Source organism: Hypanus sabinus, chromosome 29, assembly GCF_030144855.1.
Source record: "Hypanus sabinus isolate sHypSab1 chromosome 29, sHypSab1.hap1, whole genome shotgun sequence".
Lineage (NCBI taxonomy): Eukaryota > Metazoa > Chordata > Chondrichthyes > Myliobatiformes > Dasyatidae > Hypanus > Hypanus sabinus.
In genome coordinates this window covers 1103572-1124963 of record NC_082734.1, presented here as the reverse complement: position 1 = coordinate 1124963, position 21392 = coordinate 1103572, and the positions used below count along the sequence as shown (strand labels likewise).

Here is a 21392-nt window from a genome sequence, read left to right as displayed (position 1 = left end):
GACCGCGCTAACTCTGCCGGTGCGGTGGACAGGGAGACCGCGCTAACTCTGCCGGTGTGGTGGACAGGGAGACCCCGTTAACTCTGCCGGTGTGGACAGGGAGACCCCGCTAACTCTGCCGGTGTGGACAGGAAGACCGCGCTAACTCTGCCGGTGTGGACAGGGAGACCGCGCTAACTCTCCCGGTGTGGACAGGGAGACCGCGCCAACTCTGCCGGTGCGGTGGACAGGGAGACCGCGCCAACTCTGCCGGTGAGGTGGACAGGGAGACCGCGCCAACTCTGCCGGTGCGGTGGACAGGGAGACCGCGCTAACTCTGCCGGTGCGGTGGACAGGGAGACCGCGCTAACTCTGCCGGTGCGGTGGACAGGGAGACCGCGCTAACTCTGCCGGTGTGGACAGGGAGACCGCGCCAACTCTGCCGGTGCGGTGGACAGGGAGACCGCGCTAACTCTGCCGGTGTGGACAGGGAGACCGCGCCAACTCTGCCGGTGCGGTGGACAGGGAGACTGCGCTAACTCTGCCGGTGCGGTGGACAGGGAGACCGCGCTAACTCTGCCGGTGCGGTGGACAGGGAGACCGCGCTAACTCTGCCGGTGTGACAGGGAGACCGCGGTAACTCTGCCGGTGCGGTGGACAGGGAGACCGCACTAACTCTGCCGGTGTGGACAGGGAGACCGCGCTAACTCTGCTGGTGCGGTGGACAGGGAGACCGCGCTAACTCTGCCGGTGCGGTGGACAGGGAGACCGCGCTAACTCTGCCGGTGCGGTGGACAGGGAGACCGCGCTAACTCTGCCAGTGCGGTGGACAGGGAGACCGCGCTAACTCTGCCGGTGCGGTGGACAGGGAGACCGCGCTAACTCTGCCGGTGCGGTGGACAGGGAGACCGCGCAGTCTCTGCCGGTGCGGTGGACAGGGAGACCGCGCTAACTCTGCCGGTGCGGTGGACAGGGAGACCGCGCTAACTCTGCCGGTGCGGTGGACAGGGAGACCGCGCTAACTCTGCCGGTGTGGACAGGGAGACCGCGCCAACTCTGCCGGTGCGGTGGACAGGGAGACCGCGCTAACTCTGCCGGTGCGGTGGACAGGGAGACCGCGCTAACTCTGCCGGTGTGGACAGGGAGACCGCGCTAACTCTGCCAGTGTGGACAGGGAGACCGCGCTAACTCTGCCGGTCTGGTGGACAGGGAGACCGCGCTAACTCTGCCGGAGTGGTGGACAGGGAGACCGCGCTAACTCTGCCGGTGTGACAGGGAGACCGCGCTAACTCTGCCGGTGTAGTGGACAGGGAGACCGCGCTAACTCTGCCGGTGTGGTGGACAGGGAGACTGCGCTAACTCTGCCGGTGTGGACAGGGAGACCGCGCCAACTCTGCCGGTGCGGTGGACAGGGAGACCGCGCTAACTCTGCCGGTGCGGTGGACAGGGAGACCGCGCTAACTCTGCCGGTGTGGACAGGGAGGCCGCGCTAACTCTGCCAGTGTGGACAGGGAGACCGAGCTAACTCTGCCGGTCTGGTGGACAGGGAGACCGCGCTAACTCTGCCGGTGTGGTGGACAGGGAGACCGCGCTAACTCTGCCGGTGTGGACAGGGAGACCGCGCTAACTCTGCCGGTGTGACAGGGAGACCGCGCTAACTCTGCCGGTGTAGTGGACAGGGAGACCGCGCTAACTCTGCCGGTGTGGTGGACAGGGAGACCGCGCTAACTCTGCCGGTGTGGACAGGGAGACCGCGCTAACTCTGCCGGTGCGGTGGACAGGGGGACCACGCTAACTCTGCCGGTGTGGACAGGGAGACCGCGCTAACTCTGCCGGTGCGGTGGACAGGGAGACCGCGCTAACTCTGCCGGTGCGTTGGACAGGGAGACCGCGCAAACTCTGCCAGTGCGGTGGACTAGGAGACCGCGCTAACTCTGCCGGTGTGGACAGGGAGACCGCGCTAACTCTGCCGGTGTGGTGGACAGGGAGACCGCACTAACTCTGCCGGTGTGGACAGGGAGACCGCGCTAACTCTGCCGGTGCGGTGGACAGGGAGACTGCGCTAACTCTGCCGGTGTGGTGGACAGGGAGTCCGCGCTAACTCTGCCGGTGTGGACAGAGAGACCGCGCTAACTCTGCCGGTGTGGACAGGGAGACCGCGCTAACTCTGCCGGTGTGGACAGGGAGACCGCGCTAACTCTGCCGGTGTGGACAGGGAGACCGCGCTAACTCTGCCGGTGTGGACAGGGAGACCGCGCTAACTCTGCCGGTGTGGTGGACAGGGAGACCGCGCTAACTCTGCCGGTGTAGTGGACAGGGAGACCGCGCTAACTCTGCCGGTGTGGTGGACAGGGAGACCGCGCTAACTCTGCCGGTGTGGACACGGAGACCGCGATAACTCTGCCGGTGCGGTGGACAAGGGGACCGCACTAACTCTGCCGGTGTGGACAGGGAGACCGCGCTAACTCTGCCGGTGTGGACAGGGAGACCGCGCTAAATCTGCCGGTGTGGACAGGGAGACCGCGCTAACTCTGCCGGTGTGGACAGGGAGACCGCGCTAACTCTGCCGGTGTGGACAGGGAGACCGCGCTAACTCTGCCGGTGTGGACAGGGAGACGGCGCTAACTCTGCCGGTGTGGTGGAGAGGGAGACCCCGTTAACTCTGCCGGTGTGGACAGGGAGACCCCGCTAACTCTGCCGGTGTGGACAGGAAGACCGCGCTAACTCTGCCGGTGTGGACAGGGAGACCGCGCTAACTCTGCTGGTGCGGTGGACAGGGAGACCCTGCTAACTCTGCCGGTGTGGACAGGGAGACCGCGCTAACTCTGCTGGTGCGGTGGACAGGGAGACCGCGCTAACTCTGCCGGTGTGGACAGGGGGACCGCGCTAACTCTGCCGGTGTGGACAGGGAGACCCCGCTAACTCTCCCGTTGTGGACAGGGAGACCGCGCTAACTCTGCTGGTGCGGTGGACAGGGAGACCCTGCTATCTCTGCCGGTGTGGACAGGGAGACCGCGCTAACTCTGCCGGTGTGGTGGACAGGGAGACCGCGCTAACTCTGCCGGTGTCGACAGGGAGACCCTGCTATCTCTGCCGGTGCGGACAGGGAGACCGCGCCAACTCTGCCGGTGCGGTGGACAGGGAGACCGCGCTAACTCTGCCGGTGCGGTGGACAGGGAGACCGCGCTAACTCTGCCGGTGTGGTGGACAGGGAGACTGCGCTAACTCTGCCGGTGTGGTGGACAGGGAGTCCGCGCTAACTCTGCCGGTGTGGACAGGGAGACCGCGCTAACTCTGCCAGTGTGGACAGGGAGACCGCGCTAACTCTGCCGGTGTGGACAGGGAGACCGCGCTAACTCTGCCGGTGTGGACAGGGAGACCGCGCTAACTCTGCCGGTGTGGACAGGGAGACCGCGCTAACTCTGCCGGTGTGGTGGACAGGGAGACCGCGCTAACTCTGCCGGTGTGGTGGACAGGGAGTCCGCGCTAACTCTGCCGGTGTGGACAGGGAGGCCGCGCTAACTCTGCCAGTGTGGACAGGGAGACCGCGCTAACTCTGCCGGTGTGGACAGGGAGACCGCGCTAACTCTGCCGGTGTGGACAGGGAGACCGCGCTAACTCTGCCGGTGTGGACAGGGAGACCGCGCTAACTCTGCCGGTGTGGTGGACAGGGAGACCGCGCTAACTCTGCCGGTGTAGTGGACAGGGAGACCGCGCTAACTCTGCCGGTGTAGTGGACAGGGAGACCGCGCTAACTCTGCCGGTGTGGTGGACAGGGAGACCGCGCTAACTCTGCCGGTGTGGACAGGGAGACCGCGCTAACTCTGCCGGTGCGGTGGACAAGGGGACCGCACTAACTCTGCCGGTGTGGACAGGGAGACCGCGCTAACTCTGCCGGTGTGGACAGGGAGACCGCGCTAAATCTGCCGGTGTGGACAGGGAGACCGCGCTAACTCTGCCGTTGCGGTGGACAGGGAGACCGCGCTAACTCTGCCGGTGTCGAAAGGGAGACCCTGCTATCTCTGCCGGTGCGGACAGGGAGACCGCGCCAACTCTGCCGGTGCGGTGGACAGGGAGACCGCGCTAACTCTGCCGGTGCGGTGGACAGGGAGACCGCGCTAACTCTGCCGGTGTGGTGGACAGGGAGACTGCGCTAACTCTGCCGGTGTGGTGGACAGGGAGTCCGCGCTAACTCTGCCGGTGTGGACAGGGAGACCGCGCTAACTCTGCCAGTGTGGACAGGGAGACCGCGCTAACTCTGCCGGTGTGGACAGGGAGACCGCGCTAACTCTGCCGGTGTGGACAGGGAGACCGCGCTAACTCTGCCGGTGTGGACAGGGAGACCGCGCTAACTCTGCCGGTGTGGTGGACAGGGAGACCGCGCTAACTCTGCCGGTGTGGTGGACAGGGAGTCCGCGCTAACTCTGCCGGTGTGGACAGGGAGGCCGCGCTAACTCTGCCAGTGTGGACAGGGAGACCGCGCTAACTCTGCCGGTGTGGACAGGGAGACCGCGCTAACTCTGCCGGTGTGGACAGGGAGACCGCGCTAACTCTGCCGGTGTGGACAGGGAGACCGCGCTAACTCTGCCGGTGTGGTGGACAGGGAGACCGCGCTAACTCTGCCGGTGTAGTGGACAGGGAGACCGCGCTAACTCTGCCGGTGTAGTGGACAGGGAGACCGCGCTAACTCTGCCGGTGTGGTGGACAGGGAGACCGCGCTAACTCTGCCGGTGTGGACAGGGAGACCGCGCTAACTCTGCCGGTGCGGTGGACAAGGGGACCGCACTAACTCTGCCGGTGTGGACAGGGAGACCGCGCTAACTCTGCCGGTGTGGACAGGGAGACCGCGCTAAATCTGCCGGTGTGGACAGGGAGACCGCGCTAACTCTGCCGGTGTGGACAGGGAGACCGCGCTAACTCTGCCGGTGTGGACAGGGAGACCGCGCTAACTCTGCCGGTGTGGACAGGGAGACGGCGCTAACTCTGCCGGTGTGGTGGAGAGGGAGACCCCGTTAACTCTGCCGGTGTGGACAGGGAGACCCCGCTAACTCTGCCGGTGTGGACAGGAAGACCGCGCTAACTCTGCCGGTGTGGACAGGGAGACCGCGCAAACTCTGCCGGTGCGGTGGACAGGGAGACCGCGCTAACTCTGCCGGTGCGGTGGACAGGGAGACCGCTCTAACTCTGCCGATGCGGTGGACAGGGAGACCGCGCTAACTCTGCCGGTGCGGTGGACAGGGAGACCGCGCTAACTCTGCCGGTGTGGTGGACAGGGAGACCCCGTTAACTCTGCCGGTGTGGACAGGGAGACCCCGCTAACTCTGCCGGTGTGGACAGGGAGACCGCGCTAACTCTCCCGGTGTGGACAGGGAGACCGCGCTAACTCTCCCGGTGTGGACAGGGAGACCGCGCTAACTCTGCAGGTGCGGTGGACAGGGAGACCGCGCTAACTCTGCCGGTATGGACAGGGGGACCGCGCTAACTCTGCCGGTGTGGACAGGGAGACCCCGCTAACTCTCCCGGTGTGGACAGGGAGACCGCGCTAACTCTGCTGGTGCGGTGGACAGGGAGACCCTGCTATCTCTGCCGGTGTGGACAGGGAGACCGCGCTAACTCTGCCGGTGTGGTGGACAGGGAGACCGCGCTAACTCTGCCGGTGCGGACAGGGAGACCCTGCTATCTCTGCCGGTGCGGACAGGGAGACCGCGCCAACTCTGCCGGTGCGGTGGACAGGGAGACCGCGCTAACTCTGCCGGTGCGGTGGACAGGGAGACCGCGCTAACTCTGCCGGTGCGGTGGACAGGGGGACCGCGCTAACTCTGCCGGTGTGGACAGGGAGACCGCGCTAACTCTGCCGGTGTGGACAGGGAGACCGCGCTAACTCTGCCGGTGTGGACAGGGAGACCGCGCTAACTCTGCCGGTGTGGACAGGGAGACCGCGCTAACTCTGCCGGTGTGGACAGGGAGACCGCGCTAACTCTGCCGGTGTGGTGGACAGGGAGACCGCGCTAACTCTGCAGGTGTGGTGGACAGGGAGACCGCGCTAACTCTGCCGGTGTAGTGGACAGGGAGACCGCGCTAACTCTGCCGGTGTGGACAGGGAGACGGCGCTAACTCTGCCGGTGTGGTGGAGAGGGAGACCCCGTTAACTCTGCCGGTGTGGACAGGGAGACCCTGCTAACTCTGCCGGTGTGGACAGGGAGACCGCGCTAACTCTGCCGGTGTAGTGGACAGGGAGACCGCGCTAACTCTGCCGGTGCGGTGGACAGGGGGACCGCGCTAACTCTGCCGGTGTGGACAGGGAGACCGCGCTAACTCTGCCGGTGTGGACAGGGAGACCGCGCTAACTCTGCCGGTGTGGACAGGGAGACCGCGCTAACTCTGCCGGTGTGGACAGGGAGACCGCGCTAACTCTGCCGGTGTGGACAGGGAGACCGCGCTAACTCTGCCGGTGTGGTGGACAGGGAGACCGCGCTAACTCTGCCGGTGTGGACAGGGAGACCGCGCTAACTCTGCCGGTGCGGTGGACAAGGGGACCGCACTAACTCTGCCGGTGTGGACAGGGAGACCGCGCTAACTCTGCCGGTGTGGACAGGGAGACCGCGCTAAATCTGCCGGTGTGGACAGGGAGACCGCGCTAACTCTGCCGGTGTGGACAGGGAGACCGCGCTAACTCTGCCGGTGTGGACAGGGAGACCGCGCTAACTCTGCCGGTGTGGACAGGGAGACGGCGCTAACTCTGCCGGTGTGGTGGAGAGGGAGACCCCGTTAACTCTGCCGGTGTGGACAGGGAGACCCCGCTAACTCTGCCGGTGTGGACAGGAAGACCGCGCTAACTCTGCCGGTGTGGACAGTGAGACCGCGCAAACTCTGCCGGTGCGGTGGACAGGGAGACCGCGCTAACTCTGCCGGTGCGGTGGACAGGGAGACCGCGCTAACTCTGCCGATGCGGTGGACAGGGAGACCGCGCTAACTCTGCCGGTGCGGTGGACAGGGAGACCGCGCTAACTCTGCCGGTGTGGTGGACAGGGAGACCCCGTTAACTCTGCCGGTGTGGACAGGGAGACCCCGCTAACTCTGCCGGTGTGGACAGGAAGACCGCGCTAACTCTGCCGGTGTGGACAGGGAGACCGCGCTAACTCTCCCGGTGTGGACAGGGAGACCGCGCTAACTCTCCCGGTGTGGACAGGGAGACCGCGCCAACTCTGCCGGTGCGGTGGACAGGGAGACCGCGCCAACTCTGCCGGTGCGGTGGACAGGGAGACCGCGCCAACTCTGCCGGTGCGGTGGACAGGGAGACCGCGCTAACTCTGCCGGTGCGGTAGACAGGGAGACCGCGCTAACTCTGCCGGTGTGGACAGGGAGACCGCGCCAACTCTGCCGGTGCGGTGGACAGGGAGACCGCGCTAACTCTGCCGGTGCGGTGGACAGGGAGACCGCGCTAACTCTGCCGGTGCGGTGGACAGGGAGACCGCGCTAACTCTGCCGGTGTGGACAGGGAGACCGCGCTATCTCTGCTGGTGTTGTGGACAGGGAGACCGCGCTAACTCTGCCGGTGCGGTGGACAGGGAGACCGCGCTAACTCTGCCGGTGCGGTGGACAGGGAGACCGCGCTAACTCTGCCGGTGTGGACAGGGATACCCCGCTAACTCTCCCGGTGTGGACAGGGAGACCCCGCTAACTCTCCCGGTGTGGACAGGGAGACCGCGCTAACTCTGCTGGTGCGGTGGACAGGGAGACCCTGCTAACTCTGCCGGTGTGGACAGGGAGACCGCGCTAACTCTGCTGGTGCGGTGGACAGGGAGACCGCGCTAACTCTGCCGGTATGGACAGGGGGACCGCGCTAACTCTGCCGGTGTGGACAGGGAGACCCCGCTAACTCTCCCGGTGTGGACAGGGAGACCGCGCTAACTCTGCTGGTGCGGTGGACAGGGAGACCCTGCTATCTCTGCCGGTGTGGACAGGGAGACCGCGCTAACTCTGCCGGTGTGGTGGACAGGGAGACCGCGCTAACTCTGCCGGTGCGGACAGGGAGACCCTGCTATCTCTGCCGGTGTGGACAGGGAGACCGCGCCAACTCTGCCGGTGCGGTGGACAGGGAGACCGCGCTAACTCTGCCGGTGCGGTGGACAGGGAGACCGCGCTAACACTGCCGGTGCGGTGGACAGGGGGACCGCGCTAACTCTGCCGGTGTGGACAGGGGGACCGCGCTAACTCTGCCGGTGTGGACAGGGAGACCGCGCTAACTCTGCCGGTGTGGACAGGGAGACCGCGCTAACTCTGCCGGTGTGGACAGGGAGACCGCGCTAACTCTGCCGGTGTGGACAGGGAGACCGCGCTAACTCTGCCGGTGTGGACAGGGAGACCGCGCTAACTCTGCCGGTGTGGTGGACAGGGAGACCATGCTAACTCCGCCGGTGTGGTGGACAGGGAGACCCCGCTAACTCCGCTGGTGCGGTGGACAGGGAGACCGCGCTGACTCTGCCGGTGTGGACAGGGAGACCGCGCTAACTCTGCCGGTGTGGTGGACAGGGAGACCGCGCTAACTCTGCAGGTGTGGTGGACAGGGAGACCGCGCTAACTCTGCCGGTGTGGTGGACAGGGAGACCGCGCTAACTCTGCCGGTGTGGACAGGGAACCCGCGCTAACTCTGCCGGTGCGGTGGACAGGGGGACCACACTAACTCTGCCGGTGTGGACAGGGAGACCGCGCTAACTCTGCCGATGTGGACAGGGAGACCGCGCTAACTCTGCCGGTTTGGTGGACAGGGAGACCGCGCTAACTCTGCCGGTGTGGACAGGGAGACCGCGCTAACTCTGCCGGTGTGGACAGGGAGACCGCGCTAACTCTGCCGGTGTGGACAGGGAGACCCTGCTAACTCTGCCGGTGTGGTGGACAGGGAGACCGCGCTAACTCTGCCGGTGTGGACAGGGAACCCGCGCTAACTCTGCCGGTGCGGTGGACAGGGGGACCGCGCTAACTCTGCCGGTGTGGACAGGGAGACCGCGCTAACTCTGCCGGTGTGGACAGGGAGACCGCGCTAACTCTGCCGGTGTGGACAGGGAGACCGCGCTAACTCTGCCGGTGTGGACAGGGAGACCGCGCTAACTCTGCCGGTGTGGACAGGGAGACCGCGCTAACTCTGCCGGTGTGGACAGGGAGACCGCGCTAACTCTGCCGGTGTGGACAGGGAGACCGCGCTAACTCTGCCGGTGTGGACAGGGAGACCGCGCTAACTCTGCCGGTGTGGACAGGGAGACCCTGCTATCTCTGCCGGTGTGGACAGGGAGACCGCGCTAACTCTGCCGGTGTGGTGGACAGGGAGACCGCGCTAACTCTGCCGGTGTGGTGGACAGGGAGACCGCGCTAACTCTGCCGGTGCGGACAGGGAGACCGCGCTAACTCTGCCGGTGTGGACAGGGAGTCCGCGCTAACTCTGCCGGTGCAGTGGACAGGGAGACCGCGCTAACTCTGCCGGTGCGGACAGGGAGACCGCGCTAACTCTGCCGGTGCGGACAGGGAGACCGCGCTAACTCTGCCGGTGTGGTGGACAGGGAGACCGCGCTAACTCTGCCGGTGTGGTGGACAGGGAGACCCTGCTAACTCTACCGGTGTGGACAGGGAGACCGCGCTAACTCTGCCGGTGTGGACAGGGAGACCGCGCTAACTCTGCCGGTGTGGTGGACAGGGAGACCCTGCTAACTCTGCCGGTGTGGACAGGGAGACCGCGCTAACTCTGCCGGTGTGGACAGGGAGACCGCGCTAACTCTGCCGGTGCGGACAGGGAGACCGCGCTAACGCTGCTGGTGCGGTGGACAGGGAGACCGCGCTAACTCTGCCGGTGTGGACAGGGAGACTGCACTAACTCTGCCGGTGCGGTGGACAGGGAGACCGCGCTAACTCTCCCGGTGTGGACAGGGAGACCGCGCTAACTCTGCTGGTGCGGTGGACAGGGAGACCGCGCCAACTCTGCCGGTGCGGTGGACAGGGAGACCGCGCTAACTCTGCTGTTGCGGTGGACAGGGAGACCGCGCTAACTCTGCCGGTGCGGTGGACAGGGAGACCGCGCTAACTCTGCCAGTGTGGACAGGGAGACCGCGCTAACTCTGCCGGTGCGGTGGACAGGGAGACCGCGCTAACTCTGCCGGTGCGGTGGACAGGGAGACCGCGCTAACTCTGCCGGTGCGGTGGACAGGGAGACCCCGCTAACTCCGCTGGTGCGGTGGACAGGGAGACCGCGCTGACTCTGCCGGTGTGGACAGGGAGACCGCGCCAACTCTGCCGGTGCGGTGGACAGGGAGACCGCGCTAACTCTGCTGTTGCGGTGGACAGGGAGACCGCGCTAACTCTGCCGGTGCGGTGGACAGGGAGACCGCGCTAACTCTGCCAGTGTGGACAGGGAGACCGCGCTAACTCTGCCGGTGTGGTGGACAGGGAGACCGCGCTAACTCTGCCGGTGCGGTGGACAGGGAGACCGCGCTAACTCTGCCGGTGTGGTGGACAGGGAGACCCCGCTAACTCCGCTGGTGCGGTGGACAGGGAGACCGCGCTGACTCTGCCGGTGTGGACAGGGAGACCGCGCTAACTCTGCAGGTGTGGTGGACAGGGAGACCGCGCTAACTCTGCAGGTGTGGTGGACAGGGAGACCGCGCTAACTCTGCCGGTGTGGACAGGGAGACCGCGCTAACTCTGCCGGTGTGGACAGGGAGACCGCGCTAACTCTGCCGGTGTGGACAGGGAGACCCTGCTATCTCTGCCGGTGCGGACAGGGAGACCGCGCCAACTCTGCCGGTGCGGTGGACAGGGAGACCGCGCTAACTCTGCCGGTGCGGTGGACAGGGAGACCGCGCTAACTCTGCCGGTGCGGTGGACATGGAGACTGCGCTAACTCTGCCGGTGTGGTGGACAGGGAGTCCGCGCTAACTCTGCCGGTGTGGACAGGGAGACCGCGCTAACTCTGCCGGTGTGGACAGGGAGACTGCGCTAACTCTGCCGGTGTGGACAGGGAGACCGCGCTAACTCTGCCGGTGTGGACAGGGAGACCGCGCTAACTCTGCCGGTGTGGACAGGGAGACCGCGCTAACTCTGCCGGTGTGGTGGACAGGGAGACCGCGCTAACTCTGCCGGTGTGGTGGACAGGGAGACCGCGCTAACTCTGCCGGTGTGGTGGACAGGGAGACCGCGCTAACTCTGCCGGTGTGGACAGGGAGACCGCGCTAACTCTGCCGGTGCGGTGGACAGGGGGACCGCACTAACTCTGCCGGTGTGGACAGGGAGACCGCGCTAACTCTGCCGGTGTGGACAGGGAGACCGCGCTAAATCTGCCGGTGTGGACAGGGAGACCGCGCTAACTCTGCCGGTGTGGACAGGGAGACCGCGCTAACTCTGCCGGTGTGGACAGGGAGACCGCGCTAACTCTGCCGGTGTGGACAGGGAGACGGCGCTAACTCTGCCGGTGTGGTGGAGAGGGAGACCCCGTTAACTCTGCCGGTGTGGACAGGGAGACCCCGCTAACTCTGCCGGTGTGGACAGGAAGACCGCGCTAACTCTGCCGGTGTGGACAGGGAGACCGCGCTAACTCTGCTGGTGCGGTGGACAGGGAGACCCTGCTAACTCTGCCGGTGTGGACAGGGAGACCGCGCTAACTCTGCTGGTGCGGTGGACAGGGAGACCGCGCTAACTCTGCCGGTGTGGACAGGGGGACCGCGCTAACTCTGCCGGTGTGGACAGGGAGACCCCGCTAACTCTCCCGTTGTGGACAGGGAGACCGCGCTAACTCTGCTGGTGCGGTGGACAGGGAGACCCTGCTATCTCTGCCGGTGTGGACAGGGAGACCGCGCTAACTCTGCCGGTGTGGTGGACAGGGAGACCGCGCTAACTCTGCCGGTGTCGACAGGGAGACCCTGCTATCTCTGCCGGTGCGGACAGGGAGACCGCGCCAACTCTGCCGGTGCGGTGGACAGGGAGACCGCGCTAACTCTGCCGGTGCGGTGGACAGGGAGACCGCGCTAACTCTGCCGGTGTGGTGGACAGGGAGACTGCGCTAACTCTGCCGGTGTGGTGGACAGGGAGTCCGCGCTAACTCTGCCGGTGTGGACAGGGAGACCGCGCTAACTCTGCCAGTGTGGACAGGGAGACCGCGCTAACTCTGCCGGTGTGGACAGGGAGACCGCGCTAACTCTGCCGGTGTGGACAGGGAGACCGCGCTAACTCTGCCGGTGTGGACAGGGAGACCGCGCTAACTCTGCCGGTGTGGTGGACAGGGAGACTGCGCTAACTCTGCCGGTGTGGTGGACAGGGAGTCCGCGCTAACTCTGCCGGTGTGGACAGGGAGACCGCGCTAACTCTGCCAGTGTGGACAGGGAGACCGCGCTAACTCTGCCGGTGTGGACAGGGAGACCGCGCTAACTCTGCCGGTGTGGACAGGGAGACCGCGCTAACTCTGCCGGTGTGGTGGACAGGGAGACCGCGCTAACTCTGCCGGTGTGGTGGACAGGGAGACCGCGCTAACTCTGCCGGTGTAGTGGACAGGGAGACCGCGCTAACTCTGCCGGTGTAGTGGACAGTGAGACCGCGCTAACTCTGCCGGTGTGGTGGACAGGGAGACCGCGCTAACTCTGCCGGTGTGGACAGGGAGACCGCGCTAACTCTGCCGGTGCGGTGGACAAGGGGACCGCACTAACTCTGCCGGTGTGGACAGGGAGACCGCGCTAACTCTGCCGGTGTGGACAGGGAGACCGCGCTAAATCTGCCGGTGTGGACAGGGAGACCGCGCTAACTCTGCCGGTGTGGACAGGGAGACCGCGCTAACTCTGCCGGTGTGGACAGGGAGACCGCGCTAACTCTGCCGGTGTGGACAGGGAGACCGCGCTAACTCTGCCGGTGTGGACAGGGAGACGGCGCTAACTCTGCCGGTGTGGTGGAGAGGGAGACCCCGTTAACTCTGCCGGTGTGGACAGGAAGACCCCGCTAACTCTGCCGGTGTGGACAGGAAGACCGCGCTAACTCTGCCGGTGTGGACAGGGAGACCGCGCAAACTCTGCCGGTGCGGTGGACAGGGAGACCGCGCTAACTCTGCCGGTGCGGTGGACAGGGAGACCGCGCTAACTCTGCCGATGCGGTGGACAGGGAGACCGCGCTAACTCTGCCGGTGCGGTGGACAGGGAGACCGCGCTAACTCTGCCGGTGTGGTGGACAGGGAGACCCCGTTAACTCTGCCGGTGTGGACAGGGAGACCCCGCTAACTCTGCCGGTGTGGACAGGAAGACCGCGCTAACTCTGCCGGTGTGGACAGGGAGACCGCGCTAACTCTCCCGGTGTGGACAGGGAGACCGCGCTAACTCTCCCGGTGTGGACAGGGAGACCGCGCCAACTCTGCCGGTGCGGTGGACAGGGAGACCGCGCCAACTCTGCCGGTGCGGTGGACAGGGAGACCGCGCTAACTCTGCCGGTGCGGTAGACAGGGAGACCGCGCTAACTCTGCCGGTGTGGACAGGGAGACCGCGCCAACTCTGCCGGTGCGGTGGACAGGGAGACCGCGCTAACTCTGCCGGTGCGGTGGACAGGGAGACCGCGCTAACTCTGCCGGTGCGGTGGACAGGGAGACCGCGCTAACTCTGCCGGTGTGGACAGGGAGACCGCGCTATCTCTGCTGGTGTTGTGGACAGGGAGACCGCGCTAACTCTGCCGGTGCGGTGGACAGGGAGACCGCGCTAACTCTGCCGGTGTGGACAGGGATACCCCGCTAACTCTCCCGGTGTGGACAGGGAGACCCCGCTAACTCTCCCGGTGTGGACAGGGAGACCGCGCTAACTCTGCTGGTGCGGTGGACAGGGAGACCCTGCTAACTCTGCCGGTGTGGACAGGGAGACCGCGCTAACTCTGCTGGTGCGGTGGACAGGGAGACCGCGCTAACTCTGCTGGTATGGACAGGGGGACCGCGCTAACTCTGCCGGTGTGGACAGGGAGACCCCGCTAACTCTCCCGGTGTGGACAGGGAGACCGCGCTAACTCTGCTGGTGCGGTGGACAGGGAGACCCTGCTATCTCTGCCGGTGTGGACAGGGAGACCGCGCTAACTCTGCCGGTGTGGTGGACAGGGAGACCGCGCTAACTCTGCCGGTGCGGACAGGGAGACCCTGCTATCTCTGCCGGTGCGGACAGGGAGACCGCGCCAACTCTGCCGGTGCGGTGGACAGGGAGACCGCGCTAACTCTGCCGGTGCGGTGGACAGGGAGACCGCGCTAACTCTGCCGGTGCGGTGGACAGGGGGACCGCGCTAACTCTGCCGGTGTGGACAGGGAGACCGCGCTAACTCTGCCGGTGTGGACAGGGAGACCGCGCTAACTCTGCCGGTGTGGACAGGGAGACCGCGCTAACTCTGCCGGTGTGGACAGGGAGACCGCGCTAACTCTGCCGGTGTGGACAGGGAGACCGCGCTAACTCTGCCGGTGTGGACAGGGAGACCGCGCTAACTCTGCCGGTGTGGTGGACAGGGAGACCCTGCTAACTCCGCCGGTGTGGTGGACAGGGAGACCCCGCTGACTCCGCTGGTGCGGTGGACAGGGAGACCGCGCTGACTCTGCCGGTGTGGACAGGGAGACCGCGCTAACTCTGCCGGTGTGGTGGACAGGGAGACCGCGCTAACTCTGCAGGTGTGGTGGACAGGGAGACCGCGCTAACTCTGCCGGTGTAGTGGACAGGGAGACCGCGCTAACTCTGCCGGTGTGGACAGGGAACCCGCGCTAACTCTGCCGGTGCGGTGGACAGGGGGACCACACTAACTCTGCCGGTGTGGACAGGGAGACCGCGCTAACTCTGCCGATGTGGACAGGGAGACCGCGCTAACTCTGCCGGTTTGGTGGACAGGGAGACTGCGCTAACTCTGCCGGTGTGGACAGGGAGACCGCGCTAACTCTGCCGGTGTGGACAGGGAGACCGCGCTAACTCTGCCGGTGTGGACAGGGAGACCGCGCTAACTCTGCCGGTGTGGACAGGGAGACCCTGCTAACTCTGCCGGTGTGGTGGACAGGGAGACCGCGCTAACTCTGCCGGTGTGGACAGGGAACCCGCGCTAACTCTGCCGGTGCGGTGGACAGGGGGACCGCGCTAACTCTGCCGGTGTGGACAGGGAGACCGCGCTAACTCTGCCGGTGTGGACAGGGAGACCGCGCTAACTCTGCCGGTGTGGACAGGGAGACCGCGCTAACTCTGCCGGTGTGGACAGGGAGACCGCGCTAACTCTGCCGGTGTGGACAGGGAGACCGCGCTAACTCTGCCGGTGTGGACAGGGAGACCGCGCTAACTCTGCCGGTGTGGACAGGGAGACCGCGCTAACTCTGCCGGTGTGGACAGGGAGACCGCGCTAACTCTGCCGGTGTGGACAGGGAGACCCTGCTATCTCTGCCGGTGTGGACAGGGAGACCGCGCTAACTCTGCCGGTGTGGTGGACAGGGAGACCGCGCTAACTCTGCCGGTGTGGTGGACAGGGAGACCGCGCTAACTCTGCCGGTGTGGTGGACAGGGAGACCGCGCTAACTCTGCCGGTGCGGACAGGGAGACCGCGCTAACTCTGCCGGTGTGGACAGGGAGACCGCGCTAACTCTGCCGGTGCAGTGGACAGGGAAACCGCGCTAACTCTGCCGGTGCGGACAGGGAGACCGCGCTAACTCTGCCGGTGCGGACAGGGAGACCGCGCTAACTCTGCCGGTGTGGTGGACAGGGAGACCGCGCTAACTCTGCCGGTGTGGTGGACAGGGAGACCCTGCTAACTCTGCCGGTGTGGACAGGGAGACCGCGCTAACTCTGCCGGTGTGGACAGGGAGACCGCGCTAACTCTGCCGGTGTGGTGGACAGGGAGACCCTGCTAACTCTGCCGGTGTGGACAGGGAGACCGCGCTAACTCTGCCGGTGTGGACAGGGAGACCGCGCTAACTCTGCCGGTGCGGACAGGGAGACCGCGCTAACGCTGCTGGTGCGGTGGACAGGGAGACCGCGCTAACTCTGCCGGTGTGGACAGGGAGACCGCACTAACTCTGCCGGTGCGGTGGACAGGGAGACCGCGCTAACTCTCCCGGTGTGGACAGGGAGACCGCGCTAACTCTGCTGGTGCGGTGGACAGGGAGACCCTGCTAACTCTGCCGGTGCGGTGGACAGGGAGACCGCGCTAACTCTCCCGGTGTGGACAGGGAGACCGCGCTAACTCTGCTGGTGCGGTGGACAGGGAGACCCTGCTAACTCTGCCGGTGCGGTGGACAGGGAGACCGCGCTAACTCTGCCGGTGTGGACAGGGAGACCCTGCTAACTTTCCCGGTGTGGACAGGTAGACCCCGCTAACTCTGCTGGTGCGGTGGACAGGGGGACCCTGCTAACTCTGCCGGTGTGGACAGGGAGACCCCGCTAACTCTGCCGGTGTGGTGGACAGGGAGACCGCGCTAACTCTGCCGGTGTGGACAGGGAGACCGCGCTAACTCTGCCGGTGTGGACAGGGAGACCGCGCTAACTCTGCCGGTGTGGACAGGGAGACCGCGCTAACTCTGCCGGTGTGGTGGACAGGGAGACCGCGCTAACTCTGCCGGTGTAGTGGACAGGGAGACCGCGCTAACTCTGCCGGTGTAGTGGACAGGGAGACCGCGCTAACTCTGCCGGTGTGGTGGACAGGGAGACCGCGCTAACTCTGCCGGTGTGGACAGGGAGACCGCGCTAACTCTGCCGGTGCGGTGGACAAGGGGACCGCACTAACTCTGCCGGTGTGGACAGGGAGACCGCGCTAACTCTGCCGGTGTGGACAGGGAGACCGCGCTAAATCTGCCGGTGTGGACAGGGAGACCGCGCTAACTCTGCCGGTGTGGACAGGGAGACCGCGCTAACTCTGCCGGTGTGGACAGGGAGACCGCGCTAACTCTGCCGGTGTGGACAGGGAGACCGCGCTAACTCTGCCGGTGCGGTGGACAGGGAGACCGCGCTAACTCTGCCGGTGCGGTGGACAGGGAGACCGCGCTAACTCTGCCGGTGTGGACAGGGAGACCGCGCTATCTCTGCTGGTGTTGTGGACAGGGAGACCGCGCTAACTCTGCCGGTGCGGTGGACAGGGAGACCGCGCTAACTCTGCCGGTGCGGTGGACAGGGAGACCGCGCTAACTCTGCCGGTGTGGACAGGGATACCCCGCTAACTCTCCCGGTGTGGACAGGGAGACCCCGCTAACTCTCCCGGTGTGGACAGGGAGACCGCGCTAACTCTGCTGGTGCGGTGGACAGGGAGACCCTGCTAACTCTGCCGGTGTGGACAGGGAGACCGCGCTAACTCTGCTGGTGCGGTGGACAGGGAGACCGCGCTAACTCTGCCGGTATGGACAGGGGGACCGCGCTAACTCTGCCGGTGTGGACAGGGAGACCCCGCTAACTCTCCCGGTGTGGACAGGGAGACCGCGCTAACTCTGCTGGTGCGGTGGACAGGGAGACCCTGCTATCTCTGCCGGTGTGGACAGGGAGACCGCGCTAACTCTGCCGGTGTGGTGGACAGGGAGACCGCGCTAACTCTGCCGGTGCGGACAGGGAGACCCTGCTATCTCTGCCGGTGCGGACAGGGAGACCGCGCCAACTCTGCCGGTGCGGTGGACAGGGAGACCGCGCTAACTCTGCTGGTGCGGTGGACAGGGAGACCGCGCTAACTCTGCCGGTGCGGTGGACAGGGGGACCGCGCTAACTCTGCCGGTGTGGACAGGGAGACCGCGCTAACTCTGCCGGTGTGGACAGGGAGACCGCGCTAACTCTGCCGGTGTGGACAGGGAGACCGCGCTAACTCTGCCGGTGTGGACAGGGAGACCGCGCTAACTCTGCCGGTGTGGACAGGGAGACCGCGCTAACTCTGCCGGTGTGGACAGGGAGACCGCGCTAACTCTGCCGGTGTGGTGGACAGGGAGACCCTGCTAACTCCGCCGGTGTGGTGGACAGGGAGACCCCGCTAACTCCGCTGGTGCGGTGGACAGGGAGACCGCGCTGACTCTGCCGGTGTGGACAGGGAGACCGCGCTAACTCTGCCGGTGTGGTGGACAGGGAGACCGCGCTAACTCTGCAGGTGTGGTGGACAGGGAGACCGCGCTAACTCTGCCGGTGTAGTGGACAGGGAGACCGCGCTAACTCTGCCGGTGTGGACAGGGAGACCGCGCTAACTCTGCCGGTGTGGACAGGGAGACCGCGCTAACTCTGCCGGTGCGGTGGACAGGGAGACCGCGCTAACTCTGCTGGTGCGGTGGACAGGGAGACCGCGCTAACTCTGCCGGTGTGGACAGGGAGACCGCGCTAACTCTGCTGGTGCGGTGGACAGGGAGACCGCGCTAACTCTGCCGGTGCAGTGGACAGGAAGACCGCGCTAACTCTGCCGGTGTGGACAGGGAGACCGCGCTAACTCTGCTGGTGCGGTGGACAGGGAGACCGCGCTAACTCTGCTGGTGCGGTGGACAGGGAGACCGCGCTAACTCTGCCGGTGTGGACAGGGAGACCGCGCTAACTCTGCCGGTGTGGTGGACAGGGAGACCACACTAACTCTGCTGGTGTGGTGGACAGGGTTGGAAAGTTGTCTCAGAATCAAGTTCAATATCACTGTCATATTTTGTGAAATTTGTTGTTTCAAGGCAGCAGTATAGTGCAAGACACAACGGTTAGTTACAATAACGAGACAGATAGGTACTACAAAAGAGGAATAGCAAGACTGTGGTCATGTGTTCATTTGCCATTCAGAAATCTGATGGCAGAGGGGAAGAAGCTGTTCCTAAATCAGAGTGTGGGTCTTCAGGCTCCTGTATCTCCTCCCTGATGGAGACCCTAACATAAGGTTACAACAGGACCTGGATTATTTGGGGATAATGGGCAAGAAACACAGAGGAAATTGAACCCAGAGAACGGTGAAGTAATGCAGGTTAGGGAGTCAAATCAGGGCAGGAGTTTGTAGCTGTGTTGTAGAGGGGTACATTGTTCTCTGAAAGTAGAATCGCAAGTAGACTGGGTGGTGAAGAAGACATTTGGCATGTTGCTTTCATCAGTCAGGAGACTGAGTACAGGAGTTGGGACATTATGATGCTGTTGTACAAGACGTTGGTAAGGTCACACTTGGAGTACTGTATTCAGTTCCGGTCGCCCTGCTATAGGAAGGATGTGATTCAGCTGGAAAGGATGCAGAAAAGATTCAGAGGAATGTTGCTGGGATTGGAGGGCTCGAGTTATAAGGAGACTGGGACAGTTTTCTATGGACTGTGGGAGGCTGAAGGGGACCTTGCAGAGTTTTAAAACATCATGAGGGCTAAATAAGGTGAGTGGTTACATTTTTTTCCCCAGAGTAGATTCTACAACAAAAAGACACAGGTTTAAGGTGAGATGGGAAAAATTTACAGGGGACCCACAGGTCAACTTTTTCCACCAGAGTTTGGTTAATTTACAGACCAGGCTGCCAATGATAGTGGTTGAGGCAGGCAGAGACTTTAAAAATAGTTAAAAGAGACTCGGACAGGTACAAGGATGGGAAAGGTTGGGAGGGATATGGGCCAAACGTGAGTAATTAAGACTAGCTCAGATAGAAATCTGGCTGGCATGGACTGGATGAGGTGCAAGGGCTAATTACTGAATGGGTGGGGGGGAATGGAATACCACAAGGGGAGGGGCTAGAAATGGACTTGAACTGTGGTAATTGGCTTGCAGGGAGAATGGTTCTCAAACAACAGGGAACACTGAAGATGGTGGTGTGCAGGCTGTGTTCCCAGGTGGGGGCACTAACACCAGAAGCAAGGACTAGAAGGCATAGTTTTACACAAGGGAAGATATTTAGAGGCTATTTTCCACCTGGAGAGTGGTCTATGTATGGAATGAATTATGGAGAGAGGGTGGACTGGTTGGGACTTCATTCCCTGGAGCAAAGGAGACTGAGGGGTGACCTTACAGACATCTATAAACCCACAAGGGGCACAGATAGGGTGAGTGCGCAGAGTTTTTTACCCCAGGAGTGGGGAATCAAGACCCAGAGCGCACAGGGTTAAGTTGAGAGGGGAGAGATTTAAGAGGAACCCCAAAAAAAAACTTTTCTTCCCCAGAAGATGGTCTGTATATGGAATGAACTGCCAGAAGCAGTTGAGGCAGGTACTTTTGAAGGATAGGAAAGCTCTGGAGGGATATGGGCCAAAGGTAAACAGAGGCCGGTGTGAACCTACCTGAGATGGGGCAGAGGCAGCCGTGGGCAGCTGGGGTACTGGAGGAGAGGAGCTGAACTGCAGGAGCGTAGCAGTGTCGGTCCCCTGACCGACTCACTCTGTCGTATCAGCCGACTCATTCGCGCCCGGTACCGGCTCAGTAGCTCCAGCACCTGGGGGGGGGGGGGGGAGAGAAGGGACAGTCAGTTTGAGTGGCAGCCTGCACTAACTATGGGAGGTAGAGGGAGGGTCAGGGGGGTTAGGGAGGACTGGTAGGGGGAGGGGACAGGTAAGAGGGAAGAGGACGGATAGGGGGATCTGGAGGGTAGGAGGTGGTCCGGATGGGGAGGGGAAGGTTTGTAATGGAGAGGGGTGTTCTGGATGGGGAGGGGGTAGGGGAGGAGTCAGTAGGGGTAGGAGGGTGGGTGGAGAGGGGTAGAGGAATTGAGTTTGAGGAAACAGAAAGGGGGAGAGGGGGTAGGTATAGAGAAAACCAGTGCGTGACAGAAACAGTAAGGGATAGAGAGAGGTGGATTCAGAGAGATAGGATGAGAGATAGATAGAACATAAGAAATAGAAGCAGGGGTCGGCCATCTGGCCTTTCGAATCTGCTCCGCCATTCATTAAGATCATAGCTGATCTGGCCATGGACTCAGCTCCAACTCCCTGCCTTTTCCCCATAATCCTTAATTCCCCTACTATGCAAAAAAAGAGTGGAGATCAGTGAGGGATTGGGAGGGTCAGAGAGGGAATGGAGAGAGTGAGGAGTGCAGAGGGGAGAGAGGGGCAAGAGTGAGTGGCAGATGAGGTGAAGAGTCCATGGGAGTGTGAAGCAATGGGGGACACAGATGGGTCAGGTGTTCAGGGATGCGACACTCCATTCCTTCCTCACTCCCTCACCCTACCTTGCGGTTTTTCGGAGAGCCAGCGGCACGAGCCCAGTCCTCGGGTGATCGCCCCAGGCTGTCATGTAACCGGAGATCCCCTCCAGTGTCCAGGAGAGTGGCCAATGCGTCAGGGAGGCAGGAGAAGGTCGCAGCGTGGACAGGCGTGCTCCCGCTGTGGCAGCGACTGTAGTGCGGGAGGGGAAACAGGTCAGCGGGACACGCGTTAAGAGCACCCACCCACGCCACCAAACACAAATCCAGCACGCTGTGCTAAACTGCGAGTTTAAATGTGAGCATCAGCCATAGCCTGTCCTGGTCCTGGTCCAACCACAGACAAGAAAGCCTCTACT

General features: G+C 63.8%; 1 protein-coding gene across 4 annotated transcripts in view; it reads right to left on the bottom strand.

The window, feature by feature from the left end:
• LOC132382856 (inactive serine/threonine-protein kinase TEX14-like) overlaps positions 1-21392 on the bottom strand; it is a 100968-nt gene that overhangs the window by 74490 nt on the left and 5086 nt on the right. For all 4 annotated transcript variants that reach the window (XM_059953330.1, XM_059953333.1, XM_059953332.1 and 1 more), the window contains exons 3-4: positions 21061-21226; positions 20177-20328 (exon numbers count right to left, since the gene is read on the bottom strand). In XM_059953330.1, the coding sequence (XP_059809313.1) occupies positions 20177-20328; positions 21061-21226 (318 nt within the window). The remainder of the gene's footprint in view (positions 1-20176; positions 20329-21060; positions 21227-21392) is intronic.